Below are 21,436 nucleotides of genomic sequence, written 5' to 3'. Positions count from 1 at the left end.
ATGCCAATGGGGCAGAGAGAAGAATTCGTGGTGGATTTCGAGGTCCCAGTGTCCCGGGCTTCCTAACTGTGCTCCAGGAAGGGAAGAAGTGTCAGAGCTAGATGGGGTCACCTTCCCAAGGGGGCAACCCTTAGGCGGAGACTTAAACACTCATGGCTGAACTCCGTTCTTTTACACACACACACACACACACACACACAGCCTGCAATTGATCAGGGACTGGGGCCCCAGAGACGGGAGCGCCCTCCCAGCGCTTGGCTTGGCCTGGGGCCCAAACGACCCCCTTCTCTCTGACTCTAACAGTAAAGGATTTCCGCCTTAACTCCCCCCCCCCCCCCCCCCCCCCCGCGGCCGGCCCTAGCGCAGAAGGAAGGGAGGCCAAGAACTAGTGTAGCCTCAGGGTTACTGGTTACTGTGGTCTGGTAGTGGAAGGACCTTGGGCTGCGGAAGCCCAGAACTTGGGTTCAAATTCCGCCTCTAAAGTTTACAACTTGCCTTATCTGGGTAATTCCCTTGGGTCTCAGTTTCTCCCTAAGGCAAGTCAAGGGACGGAGCAAAGTTGGACCCAACGGCCAGTGGGGTTTAATTGCCCCAGGACATGGACTGCGTTCTTCTGGGGGAACGGCGGGCGTTGCGGGGGGTGGGGGGAACTGGGAAGGAAGGCGAGAGGCTCCCCTTCCACCCACCTCCGCCTGCGGTACCGCTTTAAAATCCAGTCTAATTTGTCATAGGCGAGCCTGGAGGCGCATGCGCATAGCCCCAACACCTTCTCCTTCCCTCCCTCCCTCTCCAGCCTTTTCCTTCTGTAAAACTTTTTTTTTTCCCCTAAACATTTTCAGAGAACTCGGCGCTGAAAGGAGCCTGGAGAGATCGAGCGCGAGAGACAGAGAGACAGGGAGACAGGCACAGGGAGAGAGAGACAGACAAGCAGACAGACAGAAAGAGACGCAGAGAGACCGGCCAGGAGAGAGGTGGGAGGGCAGAGCAGACCATCTCCCTCCTTCCGTGCCCAGGGATCTTGAAGTTGGTGCTGCAGCCGCGGCAGTTCGGGCAGCAGCAGCGGCGGCGGCGGCGGCTGCAGCAGCAGCAGCAGCAGCAGCGGCAGCAGCAGAGGTAGCGGCAGCGGCGGCGCCTAGCCCACGGAGCCAGCGCCGGAGCGCGGCAGCCACAGGAGCTGCCGCCGGACACGCCGCCACCCAGCGCTTGCGCTTCCCTTCCTCCTCCTTCTCCCCGGCCAACGGCGGGGTCCCCGCGGCTTGTGCCTGAAGCCCCCGGAGAGCCGAGCTGCCAGAGATCGCGGAGCCCCGCCCCCACCCCTGGCCTTTAGTCCCGGTTTTCTTCATCTGCGTTTTGAGAAAATAACTATAACAACCAGGAGGAGGAAAGAGGGGGCAATTAAAAAGAAGAAGGGGGGGTAGACTTTTCCCACTGGCCACCCCAGGGCCACGGGTCCCAGCCCTTGAGAAGCCGAGCTGAGTTCACCTTTGTAACTTTTTCTTGGGACTCCTTTCCGAAAGTCGCCCCAAAATGAAAGGACCGAAGCAGGGGGCGTCTCATCATCCTCGGACTGTTGCGGTTCTTGCTACATCTCCAGAAGAAAAGCCCGGCGTGCCCGATTGTTGGGTCGCGTAAAATCTCTCTGTGTGTGTGTACACACAAACGTGCACACGGACACACAGAAGCGCGCGCGCCCGCGCGGGTCCACACACACACACACACACACACACACACACACACACACACACACACACACACATATACACACTCGGCGCGGCCCAAGGGACTAGAGCTCCGGTGCGAATGGTTCGGCCCCAGAACCGGGGAAGAGTCCTAGGGGAAGACAGAAGTGCCTGAAGCCAACGCAAACCGCGGTGGAGACCCGGGGCACCTGGGTGCAAGGATCGCTGCCCTCGGGGCAAGTGTGTGTCGTGGGGGCGGGCGGGCGGGGAAGCGGGGGTCTCGCCCCCTCGTGAAAGCCTCTTTTTTTGTATTTGTTGTAAAGTGTTTCGCACAATCACGCCCACATTTGGGGTTGGAAAGCCCTAATTACTGCCATCTCTGATGGACGTTGGGAACCCAGCCATCAGAAGAGCGCAGCTCGGCTCCCCAGTCGCCAAGGCGCTAGCGCAGGACCCAGCTCTCTCTCCGCCCGCCTGGCTGCCAGCGTCGGGCCCGGACTTTCTCCGCACCCCGAGCTCGAGGGCTACCCCAGCGGCCCCGGACGCGGTGCTGGACAACCAAGGCCCCACGGCCAGCACTCTGGGCTCCGGCGCGAACTCCCGCTGGCGCTGCAGCTGCTCCCGCAGCCGGCCGGCCCTATTTCCGAGGAGGACACCCGCCTTGGACTGTGTTGTCCCGCCTGGCCCAACGCCGTTCAACTGGGGATTCCTGGGTTGCTCACCCTGAGCTGGGGACTTCCAGCCATCGCCAGCCCCCTTTCCCCCTGAGCCATGGAGGTAGGTTCGAAGCTGTGCTGCGCTCTCTTTTCCCTCCTCTCCCTCCTTCCCTTGCTCCCTCCTTCTCTTTCCCCCTCCTCTCCTCTCTCCTCCCCCCCAACACATCCACACGCGCGCGCGCGCGCACGCACAGACACACACACACACATACACATACACATACACATACATCCTTCTCTATTTCTCTCCCAATTCGCTTACAAGTCTCTACTCTGAAAGAGAAGTCGTCTCGGGAATGGGGGTTGGGGGGGCAGCAAGAGTACAGGGTGAAGAGGAGGAGTAAGGCCCATGCTTTCCCCCTTTCTTTCCTTTTCCTTTTTTTTTCCACCAGCAGGTTCGGGTCATGGCTGTAAAGTGTGTAAGTCACATATGTGACCATTTCGGGATATCTGGGCAACTCCACTGTGGAAGGGGCCGAGGCGCCTGAGGCCCCCGAGGGTCGGGAGGAGAGTCTAGGCGAGAACAACTCCGACTCTTCCCAGGTCCCTCGGGTCTCTGTCCTCTCCCAGCCTGGTGCCCCGGTGGCCCGAAGCGGGAAGCACTGGCCCTTTAAGAGCGCCTGGCCCGAGCCTCTGTGGACACCCTGGGGCCCTAGGGGGCCGGCCTGGCTGCGTCCCGAGGATTAGTGGGAGCGCTTTGTGTGCTCCGGCCTCCCGCATTTTGCATCTGTAAGGGGGGCCGACTCCTGGCTGGGGGTGGGGGAACCTCCCCCTCGACTCCCGCCCCTCCCCCCAGTTTGACTTGCTCCTTTTGAACCTTTTCAGGCTCCGCGAGGGATGGGGGGGGGGGGGCGAAGTTTGGTTGCTGGGGTTTGTTTGAATTGTCAGCTGTGCCCGGCCCCAAACGAGCCCCCGCACTCGGAGGGTCACCTAGAGGTCACTTTCACAGCCCCCCCCCCCCATCCCCATCCCCCATTCCCTCGGTAGTTCGCTCAGTTCCCCCTGGCTTAGCCACAGCACTCGGGTGCCCTAGTCCTGCCCGCGCGCTCTCGCCTGATTTCCAGAGAGAAACCAGCCTTGCGCCCGGGGGCGAGTCCTGGGAAAAGTGTTTCTGCTTCGGAAAATCAAACTTTGGGTCGTTTCTTACCTCCCTGATCATGAACACACACACATTCACTCACACACATTCTCTCTCTCTCTCTCTCTCTCTCTCTCTCTCTCTCTCTCACACACACACACACACACACACACACACTCTCTCTCTCTCTCTCTCTCTCTCTCTCTCTCTCTCTCTCTCTGTCTCTGTCTCTCTCTGTCTCTCTCTCTCTGTCTCTCTCTCTCTCTCTCTCTCTCTCTTCATCCAACTGCAACCTGGGGCCAGCTCAGCCCCAGATTGGGTGAATGAGCGGCGGCTGCTGCTCGGGGCCGCTTCCTTCCCTTCTTCCCAAGTGGACACCCCTAGGCTTGGAAGTCATCTGGAGCCTGCCGGGCCACAAAGCTTCCTCGCCCCGCCCCCCGCCCCCACTTCAAAGGCATCCAGATGTTGCCGCCTGGTTGCCAGACAACCTCTGCCCAAGAAGGTTAAAGGGCCATCGCCCGCGAGCTGCCGCGCTGCTCGGTGAAGTTCAGCCCCCCGCTCCCATCTCAAGTGCATAGCCTGGGAGGGTGGAGGGGGGACTGGGGGCTGAGAGAGCCGGGCAGGGGAGGGGGAGAGCCGTGATGCTGCCCGGGGGAGAGGTCTGGCTGCGGCCGGCTTCCGCGGCTTTGCCAGGAGCCAGGATAAGAGAAGGAAGCTCCAGGCCCCCGCAGCCGGCCACCTCCCAGGCCAAGGGGCCCACCCTGGGTACCTAATGGGTGGGTCTGGGAGCCAGTTCTCTCCCACCCTCCCTCACTCGCTCGCTCCGCTGCCTGGTTTGTTCTCGCTTCGTGGGGCGGTCCCCAGTGCCCCCTGTTGGCCGCGCGGAGATAGGACGCCTCCCAGCTCTCCGAGACAGCTTCTCTGTTACCTTTCCCTCCCCTCCGGAGGCCGCCCCTGGGCGCTGTGGGTCTTCAGAAGCTTCTCTGGGTGGGGTAAAAGATGGCTTTTTTACCAGAACCTAAAGCGCCCCGGTGGGCTGGCTCCCTCCGCGGCATCGCGAAGTAAGACCCTCCTTGCCATAGATCCACTGCTTGCAGCCAAGCAGCACCCACTTTAGGCAGAGGTCCCAGATTCTTTGGGCCCCTGCTGACCCAGCGGCCCCCTCAGGCCGTTTCCCGCTCCCCCCTTCTAGGTGGGGGCTGGTTGTGGAGATGGATTTGTTCCTCACATGGCAACTGGAGAAATGAGTGGAAGGAAGATGTGGCTTTGATGGGATAGATCCTGGCGCTCCAGGATGAGGAATGGTGAGGGCCAAGGTCGGCCTCCTTCCTCCTCTCTCCCCAAGTCCGGGTTTCCATCCCCGCAGGAGGGTGGCCAGCGAGCTCCTCGTGTCCTAATGGAGAGGGAGGGCGTATTTGTACCTCCCCAGTCTGAGAACTCCCCTGAGGAAGCACCAGGGAAACTCCTAAGAGCCCCCGCCTGGGGCTCCTTGCCTGGCAGACCCTGGGACGCTGAGAGGCAGCTCCAGATCGCTGAGAAGGTCCAATGGGTCAGGCCACTCCAGGCCAATGGTGACCTCTTTGTCTACTGCTGGCCTACCACACCAAGCCAAGCCGGGAGCCCTCCCTTTCCCTGCCTTTGGCTTCTGTTATCAAGTGTCTGGAGCTGGGGCTTTCAGTGCGTCTTGTCCTACCTCCTCGCCTTTAACCCGAGCTAAAAGAGGGGAGACCTGAGGTGTATGGGAGCAAAACCCCCTCCCTACTCGAAATTCAGAGCTTGGGGACTTTCCCGACAGCGTGCTGGGGCCAGACTGTGACCTTTCTCTGGCCACATATGCATGTATGTAAACTTGGCTCCCCTCTCCAGCCCACCAGGCTTTCCCAGAGATCGGGGCCCCTGAGCAGCGGGGAGAGCTAGGAGGAGGAACGGGGCAGGGCCGCTGCCACGGAGAAAGAACCCCTCGGGCGGGAGGGCAGGGAGCTGCCTTGGGGAGGTTTGGGGTAAAGAAAGTGGAGTTAAAGTTGGGGGTGCTTTAAGCAAAGCCCCTCCCCGCCCCTTGTGCGCTTGGGGTGCCTTAATTTCCGTTTTTCGTGCCACAAGCTGTGTGTGTCTGAGCGCTGGCAGGTTTCAGGTTATCGTGAATTTCCTGTGCGTCGTAGTGACAGGTTTTCCTCCCTCCTCCCCTTTCCTTCCCATCGGGGAGAATTAAGAGCACCTTTAATTCGGCGAGAAATTTATTTTGGGAACACAACCGGGAGCCCGGGCGGGTGGCCGCCGGGCCGGGGACAGAAGCGCACAGTTCCCGGCACCCAGGAAGGGCTTACGCTCTAGTTGGTAGAATAATGAAGGCCCCCAAGAGGAGCACAAACGCAGCCTCCCCCGCCCCTCCCCGGGTTCCCCTCTTTCCCTCCTGAGGCTTAATGCAAAGCTCTCCTGCGGGCTCTTCGGAACTTGACTTTCTCCCAGGCGGGACAATGGGAAGGAAGTGCCCAGCTCTAGTCCCCACTGCTTGGTCCTCCTCCCGGGCTCCCAGGGCGCTTCTAGGGAGCATTGGGGGCTCCGGGATGGCGGGCTGGGGAGAGGGCCAGGTGGAGGTGGGGGCCTTTCACAGAAAAAAAGCTTCCCTTGCTTGGGCAGCCGGCTGTTCCCCGAGACTCTTTCTGGCCCCGCAGACCGGCTCTGGGCCCCCTCCCCCATCTCTTCCACGGTGCTAATGGGGGCTTTGGGGGAAGTTCTGGGGTCCGCTGGAAGGCCTGTGAACTTGCCGCTTCCCTGTGGTAGGCTCCAGCTGTGTGGCTTTGCCGGTAACAAAGGGATCCATCCGCTTTAATCCGGGGATCTGTTATCAATTTCTCGGTTCCGAGCTCCCAGCCCCTCCCTGCCTCAGCCAGGAAACCCTTCCACTCCCAAGCAGGCCGTGGCCCTGTACATTTTCTGCCTCCACGTAACCACGTATGTTCGCCGGAGATGTGTGCATGTGCACACCACTGCCTGCCTGGCCTTCCCCTTTCTGGCTCCCCCCTCCCTCCCTCCGGGGTCGCCCCTTCTGGAAAATTTAAATGGGAACCTTGGCTGCAGCAGACGCAGACAAACCCCCCACTCACTCCTCTTCCCCCAGTAAGTCCCGAAACCTGACACTTTGGGGAGGGGGAGAAGGGGAGAAGTCGCTGCTGAGCATTGGGAAATGTGCCGGGAAGGGAAGGCTTCGCCCATCTAGCTGAGGGGGAAAGGGGAGGCCTGGCCGCGGAGGGAGGGAAGCAGGCCTGCCTGCCTGCCTGCCTTGTGTCCCAGGGGTCAGCGTGGGGGTGGGCCAGAGAGGGCTGGGGGCTGGGCAGCTTTCTTGGGTCTCCTCCGTCCTCCCCTCCCCTTCCATTGCGGCCTCTGTCCCTCCCCAGCACTGGCCTCCAGGCGCCATGGGAAGGGGAGCCCTTGCTGCTGCCCAGAGCCCAGGGAGGCTCTGCTCCCTCCGTGATCCAAGGATCCTTGCTCAAAGCTGTCGGAGGGGATCTCTACCTCCTTAATAGCTTCTCCCTTCTTTCTCTCCCCCGGGAACCTCTGAGCCCTCTCTGGGGGAGTCACCCTTCCCCTGGCTGAACATCCCCCCCCCCCAGCCAAGGGGGCAGCACAGAGGGGACCCTGCTCCCAGAGAAGCAGCCCAAGCCCCTCCCTGGCTTGGGCTTCCCGGGGAAGGGAGAGAGAACCAGCATCAGGATGCCTAAACTTCCTAGAGTTTTGGGGAAGGGTCTGATGGAGCAGGGAAGAGGGAAGGTCAGAGCTGGGCCGTGGCCATGTACTTGTGACAGTTTGGGAACACTGTTGTCTGTCTGACGCTGGCCGCCAGCCCTTCCCGAACACAGTCCCCTGGGCCTAAGACCATGCCACCCCAGCCAGCCCCCCACAATCCGGGCCGCAGGGGCTGGGTGACTCGAGCCCTTCTCCTTTGGGAAGGCTGCCCTCTTCCCCTCTTCCTTTCCCTCCTCCCTCTCTGCTGTTCTCAGGAAAGTCCTAAACGAAACCTGCCCTGCCCGTGGCCATCTGGAAGTGGCTCTCCAGCAAGCCAGCCCATAAACTGATTAGGGAGCATACGTTGTCAATTCGGAGTTAAATTTACCAGCTGGGTATCTCTCTTTCACTGGTCGCCTCCCCGCACCCCGCCCCCGCCCCGTACCCCTTTGCCCTTCCCTCCAGTGCTGTCCCCCACCCCCAGGTCCTCACCACCTCCCCGCCCTCCCGGGCTACCCTCCCCCAGTTAACGCACTGTGAGCTCCTCTGCTCCCAGTCCGATCCCCGAGCATCTGGCCACCTCTCTCCCCGGGACCGAGTCGGACTCCACTTGCTGGGTGCCGCAGGTCTGAGAGCCATCTGAGCGGGGGTGGTGGCACCCCTCAGAGGATGCTTGCCTGCCCTCTCAGGGGAGCGGAGGGAATGAAAGTGGCGGGAGGCAAGAGAGAATACGGGCAGAGAATGGAGGCTGCTGCCGGCTGGCTTGGCACCGGGCTGGGACGCAACAGCTCTGAGACATGTTTGTAATCGCTGGGCTGCTCCTCCGCAAGCAGCATCGCCCTGGAATAAAGTTTCCTCCTCCCGAGGCTGCGTGGGTGGATTAATTTGGAAAAGCAGCTGCCTATATCTTGCCATCAAAAACTCCTGGCTAAGACAAGGGACAGCCAAGCAGCAGGCAACTTCCGAGACCCAGGATGCTTCCCTTGTTTAAACTTGCAGGCTCGAAAATGAACTGAGAAACAATAAACATCTAGTCCTTCTCTCCCTCTCCAGAAGGCGCTTGGAATATTGGTCCACCAGGGAGGTACTCTGGGATCGGCGGGCACTGCCACTGCGATGCCTTCGAAGTTGTCTCTAGTGGCCTTGGCCATCTTCGTCTCTGTTACCCAAGTTGTGATAGAGGCCAGCTCGTGGTGGTAAGCATCTCCGAACCCGGCTCTATTTTCCTTCTCTTTTTCCGGAGGTCATGACGGCCGCCCGTGTACTTGAGACCAGAAATGCCTGTGGAGTTTCCTGTGAGTGTATCTTCCCGGCGTCTGGCCATTTATCATATGGAGCATGCCTAGGTTAACAGGCGGCCCCCCCCCCCTTTTGTTTTCCTCCTTCTTTCTCTTTTTTAATATTTCCCCAGCATCCTGGAGGTTATCTTAAGCTCCCCGGGGAATCTGCACACGGAAGCCTCGGGGATTTCTGAGGGGCCCTTGTTGGGATGTGCAGGAGTTATGCCCATGTAGGCTCACTTCTCGGTGCCATAAAGGGGAACAGAAATCCACTGCTCTAATAATTGTAAACCCATCGAGAAACTTTTTTTTGTCACCTCTCAGCAATAAAAGTGAGTTTCAACTTTTATTTTGTGTCACTCTAGGTTATTAACCTACAGGGTCCGAAAACAGGCAGGCAGAGTTCTGGGAAGACGGCTCAGCCTTCCAAGTGGGGCTGAGAAAAAATACCCCCAAACTCAAAATAGTCACATTGCCCCCCTTCCCCCCAAAAAAAAGATTTCTTGGATTCATTGGTCTTCCAGACTGCAGTATATCCAGCAATGATTTATGGCAGCACTCTGGATTTCTCCCCCTCCCTTAAATGAACAACATTTTTCTTACTGTCTAAGTTGACTGCTGCCTGACTGAATACCCTGTTTTAGTCCTTTGGGATCATATAAGAAGCTCTTTTAACGTTTCCCCCAAATAGTGCTTGGTTTCTCTAGTAGACTGTGTACATACATACATAAGTACATATGTATACATCTACACATGTATGTATAGATATGTGTACATATATAGAGAGATATATACCCCTTGCTTTTTTCTCTCTTGCTTTCTCTCTCTCTCTCTCCCTCTCTCTATCTGTCTCTCTTTTCTCTTTCCCTCTTTCTCTTTCTCTGTCTCTGTCTCTCTCTCCCTCTCTCTCTCTCTTTCTCTCTGTCTCTCTTTCTTCTCTCTCCCTCTCCCTCTTTCTCTCTCTCCCCCTCTCTCTCCCTCTGTCTCTTTCTCTCTCTCTCCCTCTGTCTCTCTTTCTCTCTCTCTGTCTCTGTCTCTCTTTCTTCTCTCTCTCTCTCCCTCTTTCTCTCATCTCTCTGTCTCTTTCTCTCTCCCTCTCTCTGTCTCTGTCTCTCTCTCTCTGTCTCTGTCTCTGTCTCTCTCTCTCTCTCTCTCCCTTTCCCCCTCGCTCTCTCTCTCCCCCCTGGCTTTTTCTCTCAGTCAGGAGGGAATTCTATCTTTATTCTTAACCTTGGCTCTTCAGGACTGCTCTTAATTTTCAGTTACCTCCAAATAGGATGAGGCCAGCCCGTGTAGAGGGAATCCCATTTTGCAGTTTGAATCCTTCCCTGAAACCTCTCCACTTTCTCTGGCATGTGCCTAAATAAATCTGTAAACCACCTGGGTTCAAGGATATTGAGGGAGAGGAGAAGGCAGGGGGTAGAAGAAAGCAAGGCCAAGTCCTTCTGCCGGGCTCACACAGCTTGGGCCACACCGTAGAGAACTTTTCCCAAACTCTTTCCCCTTTGTCCAAAGGACCACCAGAGAAAAGACACGTGTGTCCACAGATCCGTGGAGGGCTGACATGCTTTCAGGTGCTGCCTGGAAAGCTAATCCGATCTTAAATCTCCAATGCTTGTCTCTCCCCCTGCCCCCAACCCCCTTTTAGGTCATTAGGCATGAATAACCCTGTTCAGATGTCAGAAGTCTATATCATAGGAGCTCAACCCCTGTGTAGCCAACTGGCAGGACTTTCTCAAGGCCAGAAGAAACTCTGTCATCTCTATCAAGATCACATGCAATATATTGGAGAAGGAGCAAAGACGGGCATTAAGGAGTGCCAGTACCAATTCCGACACAGACGCTGGAACTGTAGCACTGTGGATAACACGTCCGTTTTCGGAAGGGTCATGCAGATAGGTAGGAAGCAACTTTTTATCTCCCCCCCCACCCCCACCCCTTTGCTAGAAATAGATGTGTTTATTCCAATTGACTCCCAAGCCTGCCCTCTGCTCTCTTCTGCTTGTTTGCACAATATGGTTTTGGATCTTTGATTTCGGTTGTTATTTCCGCTAGTGCCAGCGTTATGTTACTAATAACAGTCATTCCGGCTCGCGGAGGAGTTTGCCAGCAGTTTTTATTTCTGCTTGATCTTCTCCATCGAGCAATGCCCCAGACCTCGGCATGCTTCGGAACGGAGCAGTCCGGCTTCTTTTTGCTTTTCCAGAAGTGGAGGGGAAGGAAGGGTGCTGGCATTTGGGGCTTTGGGAGTCCAAGACTTCTGTGGTTTCCAGAAGTTGCCGAGCTTCGGAAACAATTAGCATCACCCAAGTAGCAAGCCGAACGCTTTGGATTTTCCGACTGCTTATCTTCAGAGCAAAAGAAAAAAAAATACCTTTGATCGATCATTCCTGATGAGCCAATAGGAGAGAGACCTAGGGGGGGTCACTGGGGAAGGGAGATTTAGTTAAGAGAAATGATGGCCATTTCTTATCCTGGTGCTCCTTGGAAAAGAGTATGGGAGGCATCTCCCCTGAGAATTCCAGGTTAGGAAGAAAGGCTGGCCCCGCTCAGATTTCCAGTCCTTGATTTGAACCAACTCGCTCTATTACACTTCATCTTTCAAGCTGGAAGGAATAGTTTTTAACGGGGTCAAAGGAAAAGTTTTGAAAAATCAATTAGGCCCAAGTTTGGTTTCGTATAAAAGGGAGAGCCCGAGCAAATGTGGTTTTTGCTTAGTCTCCAGCATTGAAAATTCTTGAGGTTGCTTTATTTTAGTTCCAACAAATCCTTGAAATAAATGTGTGTGCAGTTTATAAGAAGATGCAATGTATCGAGGCAATTAGCTACTCGGTGACTACCGAGGAAAACGCGGCTTCGTATCCATCAAGGATGGCAAGAAAGCTTAAAGAAGCCTGAAAAGTTCATTCCCTGAGAGCCCCCCAACAGGCTGTCACGTTCATGCGTGCCAGCTTCATAAACAAAAATAATACATGACTGCAAGCCATTCTTCTAATTGAATGGAAAAATCATCTGCATTTTCAGCCTGCAAAGTTTTGTAGGATTTTATCCGTTCTGTTAATGATTAAAACGTAACTAATATATTTGTAAGGGGCTCGAAGCTAAGCTTCGGGCGTCCTGAGCTGGTGGGCTTCAGGATGTGGCATCCCCCAGAGGGGGTCTTTGCTCAGACGATGAAGGGTGGACGGGCCACACGAGGCGATGTGGGACAAACCAGGTGGCTTGTGGCTGTTCCAGTGTCTTTGGTTCTTTAAGATAGCTCAGAACTGGCCTCTGCTCAAGTAGGAGAGGACACACTCTTGTTGTAGTCTTCAGTGTGTGTTGGCGTATATCCTGTGGTAATGGGAGTACCCAGGGAGGGGAATGGGCGGTAATGGAAGCAGATCCTCAGGGTAGTCACTCGAATAGTGCCTTTGTTTCCAGGCCCCATTCATGTACGTCTTCCATCCGTGCAACACTCCATACCGCAAGCTTCAGAAAAAGCTATCATTTACTAAGTGAATTTGAGGTCTGAAGGCAAACCTTTTGCAAGTGTGGTCCAGGAGCCAAGAACCACCTTCCTCGGGGACAAGTAGAAGGCTTTGCACCAGAGCATAATTTAATTGTCCCTTGACAGCATTTCCTGGTGCCGTGACTCCTGTTTGGGTTCATGGGAAGTGGGTGGGTTGATGGGACAAGAGTGTCCAGACTCTCTGGAGAGGGATCCCTGCCTGATTATATCTCTGAGTCAGCTGATCTCCTGGACAGATGAGAGAAGAACATGTGAGAGCTTTTCCTACCAAGCGATTGATCGCTGCCTTAGCAAAGCTTCAGAAAGGCATCAGTCTCTCTAAGCAAGCAATGGCCAATACGTTGACTTTCAAAATGAGAATGGGTGGCTCAGTCTTTTGGATTAATAAGAGGAAGCAATGGAAGGGAGAGCACATAGTAGACCCTGGCCAAAGAGGTTCTAAGATAAATAAGACCTAGGAAGACTCCCCCCTCCATATCTGAGAGAGAGAGAGAGACAGACAGACAGAGAGAGAGAGAGAGAGAGAGAGAGAGAGACAGAGAGAGACAGAGAGAGACAGAGAGAGACAGAGAGAGACAGAGAGAGACAGAGAGAGAGAGAGAGAGACAGAGAGAGAGAGAGAGAGAGAGAGAGAGAGAGAGAGAGAGAGAGAAGGGAGAGGGAGAGAGAGACAGAGACAGAGACACAGAGACAGAGAGAGACAGAGGCAGAGAGAGACAGAGACATAGAGACAGAGAGAGAGACAGACAGAGGTAGACAGACAGACAGGGAGAGACAGAGAGAGATAGAGAGGGAAGGAAGGAGGGAGAGAGACAGAGAGAGAGGCACACACACAGAGACAGAGACAGAGAGATAGAGACAGAGAAGGAGGGAGGGAGACAGGGAGAGAAAGAGAGGCAGAGAGACAGACAGAAAGAGATTGGGAGGGAGGGAGAGAAAGAGAGGGAAGGAGAGAGAGAGACAGAGACAAAGACAGAGGACAGAGAGACAGGGAAAGAGGGAGGGAGAGAGAGAGAGAAAGGGAGATAGAGACAGAGAGGGAGGGAGGGAGATGGGGAGAGAAAGAGAGAGAGGCAGAGAGGGAGAGATGAGGAGAGATGGGAAGACAGAGAGAGACAGACAGACAGAGAGAGATTGGGAGGGAGGGAAGGAGAGACAGAGAGAGAAGGAGGTAGGGAGATGGGGAGAGAAAGAGATTGTGTGTGTGTGTGTGTGTGTGTGTGTGTGTGTGTGTGTGTGTGCGCGCCTAATACATCAGGGAAATTGTTCAGAAACAATTAATCCATGTGAAAATCTGACCCTATAATGGGACCAGTGTCAAGCAGGCTTAGGGTGATATGCCTGACCCCCGTCCTCTTTAACTTAGGCACCTCATTTTTCTTACGTGTCAATGCCTTTGAGACACTCTGTACAACAGGGCTCATTAGAGCCCCTTTTTTCCATCCAGAAAAGAGTGTCTCATTTTTCATTAAGTAGCGACCCCCATCCGTGGCTTTTCAGCCCCTGCTTTCTTTGTTTCCACCCAGAGCAAAGATGTTTTTAAAGGCACCATCATTTAGGGGGATGGGGAGATGGTGAATGGAAATATTTCACACAGAAGGATCCCAAAGCAAAATAAGAGCTAACTGATGGAGCTGGGCTAAAAATGCACATTTTCCAAAGGACTTCTGGGAACGAATTTGTTTTTGGGTTTCTCAGCCTCCTCCTTTTCTTATTCTGAGGAAAACAAAACTTTCAGAAAAGAGGCTCTTCCTATTCCATCACCATCACAGGGCCAGTTTCCTTTTCTGACCTGGAATATGTGTGTGTGGTGTGATACACACGTGTGTGCATATTTACATGTGTACACGCATGCAGAGAGAGGAATTTTGCGATCAATCCGAGGAGGTTTTTTTTTAACTCTTTGTAGGCTGTTAGACCCCTTGGGCAGCCCTTTGGTGAAGCCGGTGGACGTCTTCATGACGTCAATAAAATAAAATCCATGGGATCGCCAAGGAAACCAAATCTATGGAAACACCGTTATTTTGAAAGGTTCTTGGCAGCTCCAGGTTAAGAACCCAGAACATAGTTCAGCTCCTGCCTTTTAAAGATGGGGAAAATGAGATTGGAAAAGAGATAAAGTGACCAGCCGGGGTAACAGCTAGGAAATGACAGATGTGAGACTTGAACCCAATTCTTTTATGTTGAAGGCCAAGAACTCTGTGCCATGCTACTGCGTAGATGGGGGGGGGGGGGGGCAGGCACGAGTATACGTGTACGTGTTTTGGCTTGATCAAACCGCTAGTTGGCGTCAGAGTCTGAACTTGAACTCGGATCTTCCTGGCCTGAACGTTGATTTCCCTACCACACCACACTGCCTCCTAGATGCAGATGAAGCAATGTATATGTACATGGGTGTATGTATGTGCCTGTACATAGGTGTGTAAACACATATATGTGCATGTATGTGCACACACCCACAGATTTTTAAACAGATTGTGTGTGTGTGTGAGACTAGGCTGTATTTCATCCTAGAAAAGCCCTTTCATGCCCTTTATAGTCGGGTCCCGTTTCCCCCGCCCCCTCCTTCCCTGGCCGGTCTGGCCCGGCTGCCTCTTCCTCTTCTGGCTCGGTTTCCCCGGCCGCCCCCCGCCCAGGCTCAAGCTGAAGGCAGCTCGAGGTCCCGCAGCCACTCTGGGATTCGGCGGCTGCAGGGCAGGAAACGCCAGCCGCCGGCCCCCTCCTCGAGTGATGTCTTTTCCGAGTGTGCGAGGGCGGCCCCGGCTGCCCGCCGGAGCTCTCAGCCTTCCGAGGTCCGAGCGGACGCGGTGGGGTCCTGCGCTGGGCGTCTGGGGGCTCCTCCGGGCCAGCTCGGAGCCGGGAGGTGATCAAAGCGGTTCTGGGGCTCCAAAGGGGACCCCAGCCGGGAGCGCAGGCCTCCAGTGGATCTTGGGGAGCCTCTAGACATCCTGCGTTTTACAGAGGAAGAGCCCGAGGCCCTCCCGGGCTCTGGCCTGCCCCGGGGTGTCTACCAGGCAGGCTCCCTCATCTTCCTGGGTCCTGGCCCACGTCAGGACTCCCCTGGATTCTTATTTAATGTCCACGGCTGCTGACCAGAAAGATGCCCTGCGCCAGAGCGGGACCGAGCTTGGGCTCTGCTCGGTTTCCCTCTCGGCTTGTCGTCCTGGGGCTGGACGGTGGCCTCGCACCCACAGCACCCTGGCTAGCCACCCCGCGGGGACGAGGCCTGAGCGCACCCGCTGGGAGCGGGGGGCCTGGGCCCCCACTGAGGCTCTCTGGGCGGCAGAGCCCTCCCCGAGCCGCGGAGGGCGGGAAAGGGAGGCCTCTTGCAGCCCCTCCGCCTCTCCTCTCCGGGGCTGTGATGGAAGGCTCGGGGCAGAGTGGCCGCTGAGTCTCTGGAAAGTGGAGCCAGGCCCCCGGGGAGGAGCCCCCGCTGACGCCGTTGTCTCAGGCCGGGATGGCCGAAGCGATGGGAAGACCGGTGTCCGGGGAAGGGGGGTCTCTGCCAAACCTCCCTGCTGCGAGCCTTCGTGCGGGGCCCTTGAGGTGCGAGCCAGCGTCCAGCCCGTCCGTTGGACCGAGGAGGCCTGAGGACGGGGGCTGGTCACTCGGCCAGGTGGACACAAGTGGCAAAGCCGTGCTGCAGGCCCGTCTGTCGGGACCCTGAACCCAGAGCTCTGGGGTTTGGAGGGGGCCAGGGAGGCCCTAAGCTCCGCTGGGGCCGGCGGGGCTCTTGCCCTCCAGGGCTCACCGGTCTCCGCTTTGCTTGCAGGGAGCAGGGAGACAGCCTTCACGTACGCGGTCAGCGCGGCCGGAGTGGTGAACGCCATGAGCCGGGCCTGCAGGGAAGGCGAACTGTCCACCTGTGGCTGCAGCCGGGCCGCCCGGCCCAAGGACCTGCCCCGGGACTGGCTCTGGGGAGGTTGCGGGGACAACATCGATTACGGGTACCGCTTTGCCAAGGAGTTTGTGGATGCTCGGGAGAGGGAGAGGATCCACTCGAAGGGCTCCTACGAGAGCGCCCGCACCCTGATGAACCTGCACAACAACGAAGCCGGGAGGAGGGTGAGTGCCTGGCAGTGCCTTTCCCCTTGCCCTGGGTGACCCCCCGGATAAACCCCTGAACCCCTTCTGCCCTCTGAGACACGGCTCCCGTCCCAGGCTTGCCAGCCCTCCTGGCCAGGAACGTGGAGGCTCCACGGAGGACAATTCCTCCAACCTTGGTTTCTCTCTACAAAGGCGCTTGCACATCTGGCTTTAGCAAGGAGAGATGTTCCTGGCCCTTTAAAAGAGAGCCCAGAGAACTCTGCCCCCAGCACCCCGCTTTACACCCCACTAGAATTCACTTATTTGTGGTTGGCACACATTCTGGGAAGGGGGAAGAGTCTGGGACCCGCTTAAAGACATGATTTCAGTGGATGCCCAGCCGAGAAGGATCCCTCTCCCAGCTTTCAGCCTCTGGCTCTCTTCTTGCCTGCCTGTGCCCCCCCCCCCCCGAAATTAGATCACTCACCTTAGACTCTGACTGAAAAAATGGCTTTTTTTCTAGGAAAGCTGCTGGCTTTTCAACAGTTTGGAATTTTATAGGTCTGACAGCCTGGCCAGCCATGGGAGACACACGGGAGGGAAGAAAAGGGCTCCAAATGGCCCCGAGAAGAATGTTTCTAGCAGGGTGCTATAAACCTGGGCTGCCATGCTCCCGCTCCTCCCCCTCCCGCCTCCCCCAGGCCCCTCGTGAGGATATGAAAAGCTTCTCCACAATATTTAGAAACACCCCCCACTTTTTTTCCCTGTGGTTAAACACACACTTTTTTATGGGTTCTTTAAAACGTTTGAATGAAAGGGTGTAAACTTTTCTTAACACTGGCAACTCAGAGAGCCAGAGTCATTATTTTTCATAGTAGATGCCAGAAACCTTCGCCTGAGACTTTACACTTCTCTATTTTGAGGTGAAGAAGGGAGAAAGATAATCCCAGAGGGGCAGCCTGGCAGAGCTGGAGGGGCCCCTCCAGGGAGAGCCTCTCATTACAGAGCCCGGGAGAGTGAAGCCCACCGAGGCAGGCACAGGGGGCAGGGCCACATCAGGTGGACTCATCATCCTTAACACCATTGAAGACCCAGTGAATGCTGTCTTACAGAAGAGCTTCACTCACCTACCTCACATGCTAAGGGTCTTCTCCTGCTTGATTCCCAAGGATTTGGTGGCCCCTGGACAAGCCTTCTTCTTTCTGTTAATGGAATAAATGAAGAGCTTCGTCAGGGAGCCTGGCAGCAGCGAATCCCTGACCTTGACACCTTGGAGTTTCCTTTGGATTGCTGCCCCCCCTTCCCCAAGCCCAAAGTGGGCCTTTGTCCTGGCCTGAGTCTTGGGGTTCCTTTAAATGATTTGGAAAGAAAAGAGCCTCATTTAGGATGGGAAATGGTCCTCAGCAGCCAGGCCCCCAGCTCCTAGAACACTGTCCCCCTCTTGCCAACCTGGCCGCCGGGTGAAAGAAGTGAGAAGAGACCCTGCGCAGCAGGAGCTCCTGGGGGCCATGCTGGCCCCCCCCTTGAGGCAGTGAATGGAAGAACTTCCAGGTTTGGGCTCTTGGATGTTTCCAGATGTTGGCAATCGTAAACCTCCTTGTGAGGAACCAAAGGGAGGGCAAGTGCACTGAGGCTATCACCATTACCTGGGCCCCAAGCTAGCCTGGAGCAATGATGATGTACTTTGGCACTGATTTCTGAAGGCTAGGGAGCGCCATTTGGTCCCTTTGAGGATCTCCAAACCCTTAGTTCACCCTCTTGATCCTCTCATGGCCCTGGGCTGCTTCATAGCATGGCTGGCTCTAGGGAAAGGGATGGTTTGTCGCTCACTGTAGAGGCATTGGGGGAAAGTGGGGCTCCCAGAGGCTACCTCCAAATGTCAGAGGTGGAAGGCCGCTTTCCCTCTCCTTTCTCTGTTCCTCTTTGGAGCTGCCCCTGAAGTCGTACTGCCAATGTCTGCCGCACCCTCACCCCAACTGTTTTTGCCCCAGGTAAAACATACTATTAGGTACAGCTCTGCTGCCCTCATTTTTCTTATGGGCCCAGCAGGAAAGGGATGCTCAACTGGTCTCCAAGCACATGTCCATGTTCTCTTGGTTATATGACATTTTACCAAAACCACAATGACACATTGGCTTCTTTCTCTCTCTCACTCTCTCTCTCTCCCCCCTGCTTTTTCTCCTTCCTTCCTTCCTTCCTTCCTTCCTTCCTTCCTTCCTTCCTTCCTTCCTTCCTTCCTTCCTTGCTTCCTTCGTTCCTTCGTTCCTTCGTTCCTTCGTTCCTTCGTTCGTTCCTTCGTTCGTTCCTTCGTTCGTTCGTTCGTTCGTTCGTTCGTTCGTTCGTTCGTTCGTTCGTTCCTTCCTTCCTTCCTTCCTTCCTTCCTTCTCCTTCTGCTTCCTCCCTTCCTGTCTCTGTCTTTATTTCTCCTTTCCCAGACGGTCTTTAACTTGGCAGATGTGGCCTGCAAGTGCCATGGGGTGTCCGGTTCCTGCAGTCTGAAGACCTGTTGGCTGCAGCTGGCTGATTTCCGGAAAGTTGGGGATGCCCTGAAGGAGAAATACGACAGTGCTGCTGCTATGAAGCTCAACAGTCGGGGCAAACTGGTGCTAGTGAATAACCGCTTCAATATCCCCACAACCCAGGACCTGGTCTACATCGACCCGAGCCCAGACTACTGTGTGCGCAACGAGAGCACAGGGTCCCTGGGCACGCAGGGCCGTCTCTGCAATAAGACCTCGGAAGGCATGGATGGCTGTGAGCTCATGTGCTGCGGCCGAGGCTATGACCAGTTCAAGACGGTACAGACAGAACGCTGCCACTGCAAATTTCATTGGTGTTGTTATGTCAAATGCAAGAAATGCACTGAGATCGTGGACCAGTTTGTGTGCAAATAGCGGGGTTGCTGCCTCCTGCAGGGGGGCGCCCTCTCCACCCCAGGACCATCTCCACTTTATTTATAGAGCTCAATGATGTCCTCCCTTCTCCCCACACCCCCAAACCCCAGTTGCAAATAGAAGCAACTAGAACCATTTTCTGCTCCCCATCCAAGAACTATGTGGTTTACTATTGTTATTATTATTATTATTGTTATTATTATTATTATTTGGCAAAAAATGAGGGGGAGACCAAGGAAATATTTATTTTATGGGGAAAAGGTGGAAATGAGACTTCTGATAGTGTAGAAGGAGGGGGAATCAAACCTATCCTAACATGGAACACAGCTCACAGATAGAAGGGAAAGAAAAAGGAAGCTTCATCTCCTGGTGTCTCCTTCCTTTGCTCTGAGACTCCTTGCTCACTCACTAGAATCCAGATGGGACACAGTGGATGGAGGGCACCTCTGGTGACTTAGGATCCTTAGCCAAATGGAATCGTTGCCCGTTAGAGATCCCTGAGAAACCCCACCACAGGCGCCATGAGACCAGCGTTTGACTTGGGATGGGGGGGTTGCAAACTCTTTCTTCTTTTCCAAGGGGGACAGCCTTGAAATGGAGCAGAGAAGACCTAGCATCTCTCAGGGGGACACGGTGCCTGATGGGTATTTTCGTTCCAGCTGCCTAACACGTTTTGTCATTGAACAACTTTGGTCTGATCTAGGAGAGGGAAGGTGAAATAAATACCTTTAATGCCAAGAGCAGGTCAATAGTTTGAAACCCTGTAAATAAATCCCATTTGTGAGATGGAAGAGACTCCCCCCAACCTCCAGGAATCGTATGTTTTTCCAAGGGCATCTTCTCTCCTCCCCTTTTTTTAATTTAAAGGAAAAACAAAGCATTTCCCTTAGAAGCACCTGGTTAACAAGTAACAGATAGGAGTGGAACAAGCAAGAATTGCAATGTCCCACCTGGCCCAAGCTCGCCAGAAGGCCTCTGTCCCGTGGCCCACAACTGGGATGGCCCTGCCAGAAAAAGTCATTTCCGAAAACCGGTTTCCCCCTGATCCGACCCCCAGCCCTCCCTGATCCTGGGCTGTGATCGCTGGCCGCCTTCCCCAAATGCAACTCTGCATCTCTCCCCTGTGATTTTTACAAGAGGAAATGAATCATGTGGGCCACCTTCTGAGAACTCTGGATTCCTGGTGGACTTTCTGTAAAGAGTCTTATTTGGAGGAGACGAGAGTTTTAGATTTGAATGATTTTTATGTGGCTCATTCCCTTCAAGGAGGTGTTACAGCAATACACGTTATGACTGTGTTTAGAAAATACCTTCTTACCTCTTGGAATAGCCTGCAGGTAGACAGACAGACACTCCAGGGATTCAGATAGGAACTGAGCAGCGGCGTGGAGGTGGGGAATGTGGTCTGATGGTTCCTTATATCGCAAAGTTTTTTTTTGTACATAATATATATATAATATACATATATAAATATAAATATATCTTAATACAGCCAGTGATCAGAACTTTTACCAGCTTTCTGTGGGGCTACTTCTCTATCTTTGGGCAACGGAGGCCTTGTTGTAGTAGAAAGCAGTCAGGGTTGTTATGGTGAAGGTTTTCTGAGTTGGACTCCTAGATGTAATGAGGTCACACCCAAGTGCTCTTTCCTAGGGTTTGGGGTGACATAAGCTCTCATTGGTTGGAAGACGTCTCTCGCCATCTTCCCTGATCCTGTCCCCTGTTTCCTTTCCATTTCCTAAGAGGGCACGACTAAAGAGCAGAGTCTCCAGTGTCCTGGATTTGTCCCTTTTATCCATGTATGTCTTAAAATGGAAATCGAACTTGGACACTTCTTGGAAATTGACCCAAAAAACAATGACAAACCCAGCTCAGAGCATATCTGTGGTTGTTTTTAAATCCCTCTTGCAACCCCAGTCCACCCAGTCTGGCCGTCACTGTTGAGTGCCCACTGCGCCCTGCTCTGACCCATAGTCCTGAGAGACGATTATTCTCTGGTACCAACGCTGGTGGCATTCCTGTCTTTTCCCTCCTTCCTCAGGTTCTGAAACCACACTTTCTCGCTGTTAATTTATTGTACGAGGACCGTTTATTGCTGAAGATTGTTAACCAAATCTCTTAAAGCAGAAAAGCACCAGTTTGTTGAAGATGTCTTTTTGGGGTGTCTTTTCCTCCGTGATAGAGGTCCCCTTAGGATTTTTTTTAAATTTGGGGGTGATCACGTTCTCGAATGGAGCTGAGCGGAACTATCCTAGCTGTTAAAGAATATTCATGTGAAATATTTTCCTGGTCTTTCAGATGCTCTGTAAATCTCTTCCCTGTCCTCTCTTTTGTACATTTAATGTACAGATTTCTGCCTTGTGTGATTTGTAAATTTCTCTGGTCTAAGATACAAGCAATGAAAGATTCCGGCGGCGGTGATGAAAGCTAGACTATAAAATAAAGCATTGGTTGTATGTTGGTAAGTGGTTTTAATTGTCCCGTAGATTATGCCTAGGGAGGTGATCGGAGAAAGGAAGGGAGACGACA

At 54.5% G+C, this 21,436-nt stretch overlaps 1 protein-coding gene across 4 annotated transcripts; it reads left to right on the top strand.

Moving 5' to 3' along the window:
* Positions 1-738: 738 nt before the first annotated feature.
* WNT5A (Wnt family member 5A) lies at positions 739-21,372 on the top strand. 4 transcript variants are annotated; one of them, XM_056804179.1, is made up of 5 exons: positions 739-2,456; positions 8,250-8,392; positions 10,125-10,375; positions 15,760-16,052; positions 18,449-21,372. In XM_056804179.1, exons 1-5 carry the CDS (start codon positions 2,451-2,453, stop codon positions 18,905-18,907), a joined length of 1,152 nt encoding a protein of 383 aa, XP_056660157.1. In that variant the 5' UTR covers positions 739-2,450; the 3' UTR covers positions 18,908-21,372. The 4 variants fall into 4 exon arrangements, with proteins under 4 accessions (XP_056660157.1, XP_056660159.1, XP_056660158.1 ...); XM_056804181.1 differs by lacking the exon at positions 739-2,456 and adding an exon at positions 3,927-4,013 and having other exon boundaries at positions 18,449-19,645; XM_056804180.1 differs by lacking the exon at positions 739-2,456 and adding an exon at positions 4,176-4,777 and having other exon boundaries at positions 18,449-19,645.
* Positions 21,373-21,436: the final 64 nt, after the last annotated feature.

This window comes from Monodelphis domestica, chromosome 7, assembly GCF_027887165.1.
Source record: "Monodelphis domestica isolate mMonDom1 chromosome 7, mMonDom1.pri, whole genome shotgun sequence".
Classification (NCBI taxonomy): Eukaryota; Metazoa; Chordata; class Mammalia; order Didelphimorphia; family Didelphidae; genus Monodelphis; species Monodelphis domestica.
This window is presented reverse-complemented; position numbering and strand designations above follow the sequence as displayed.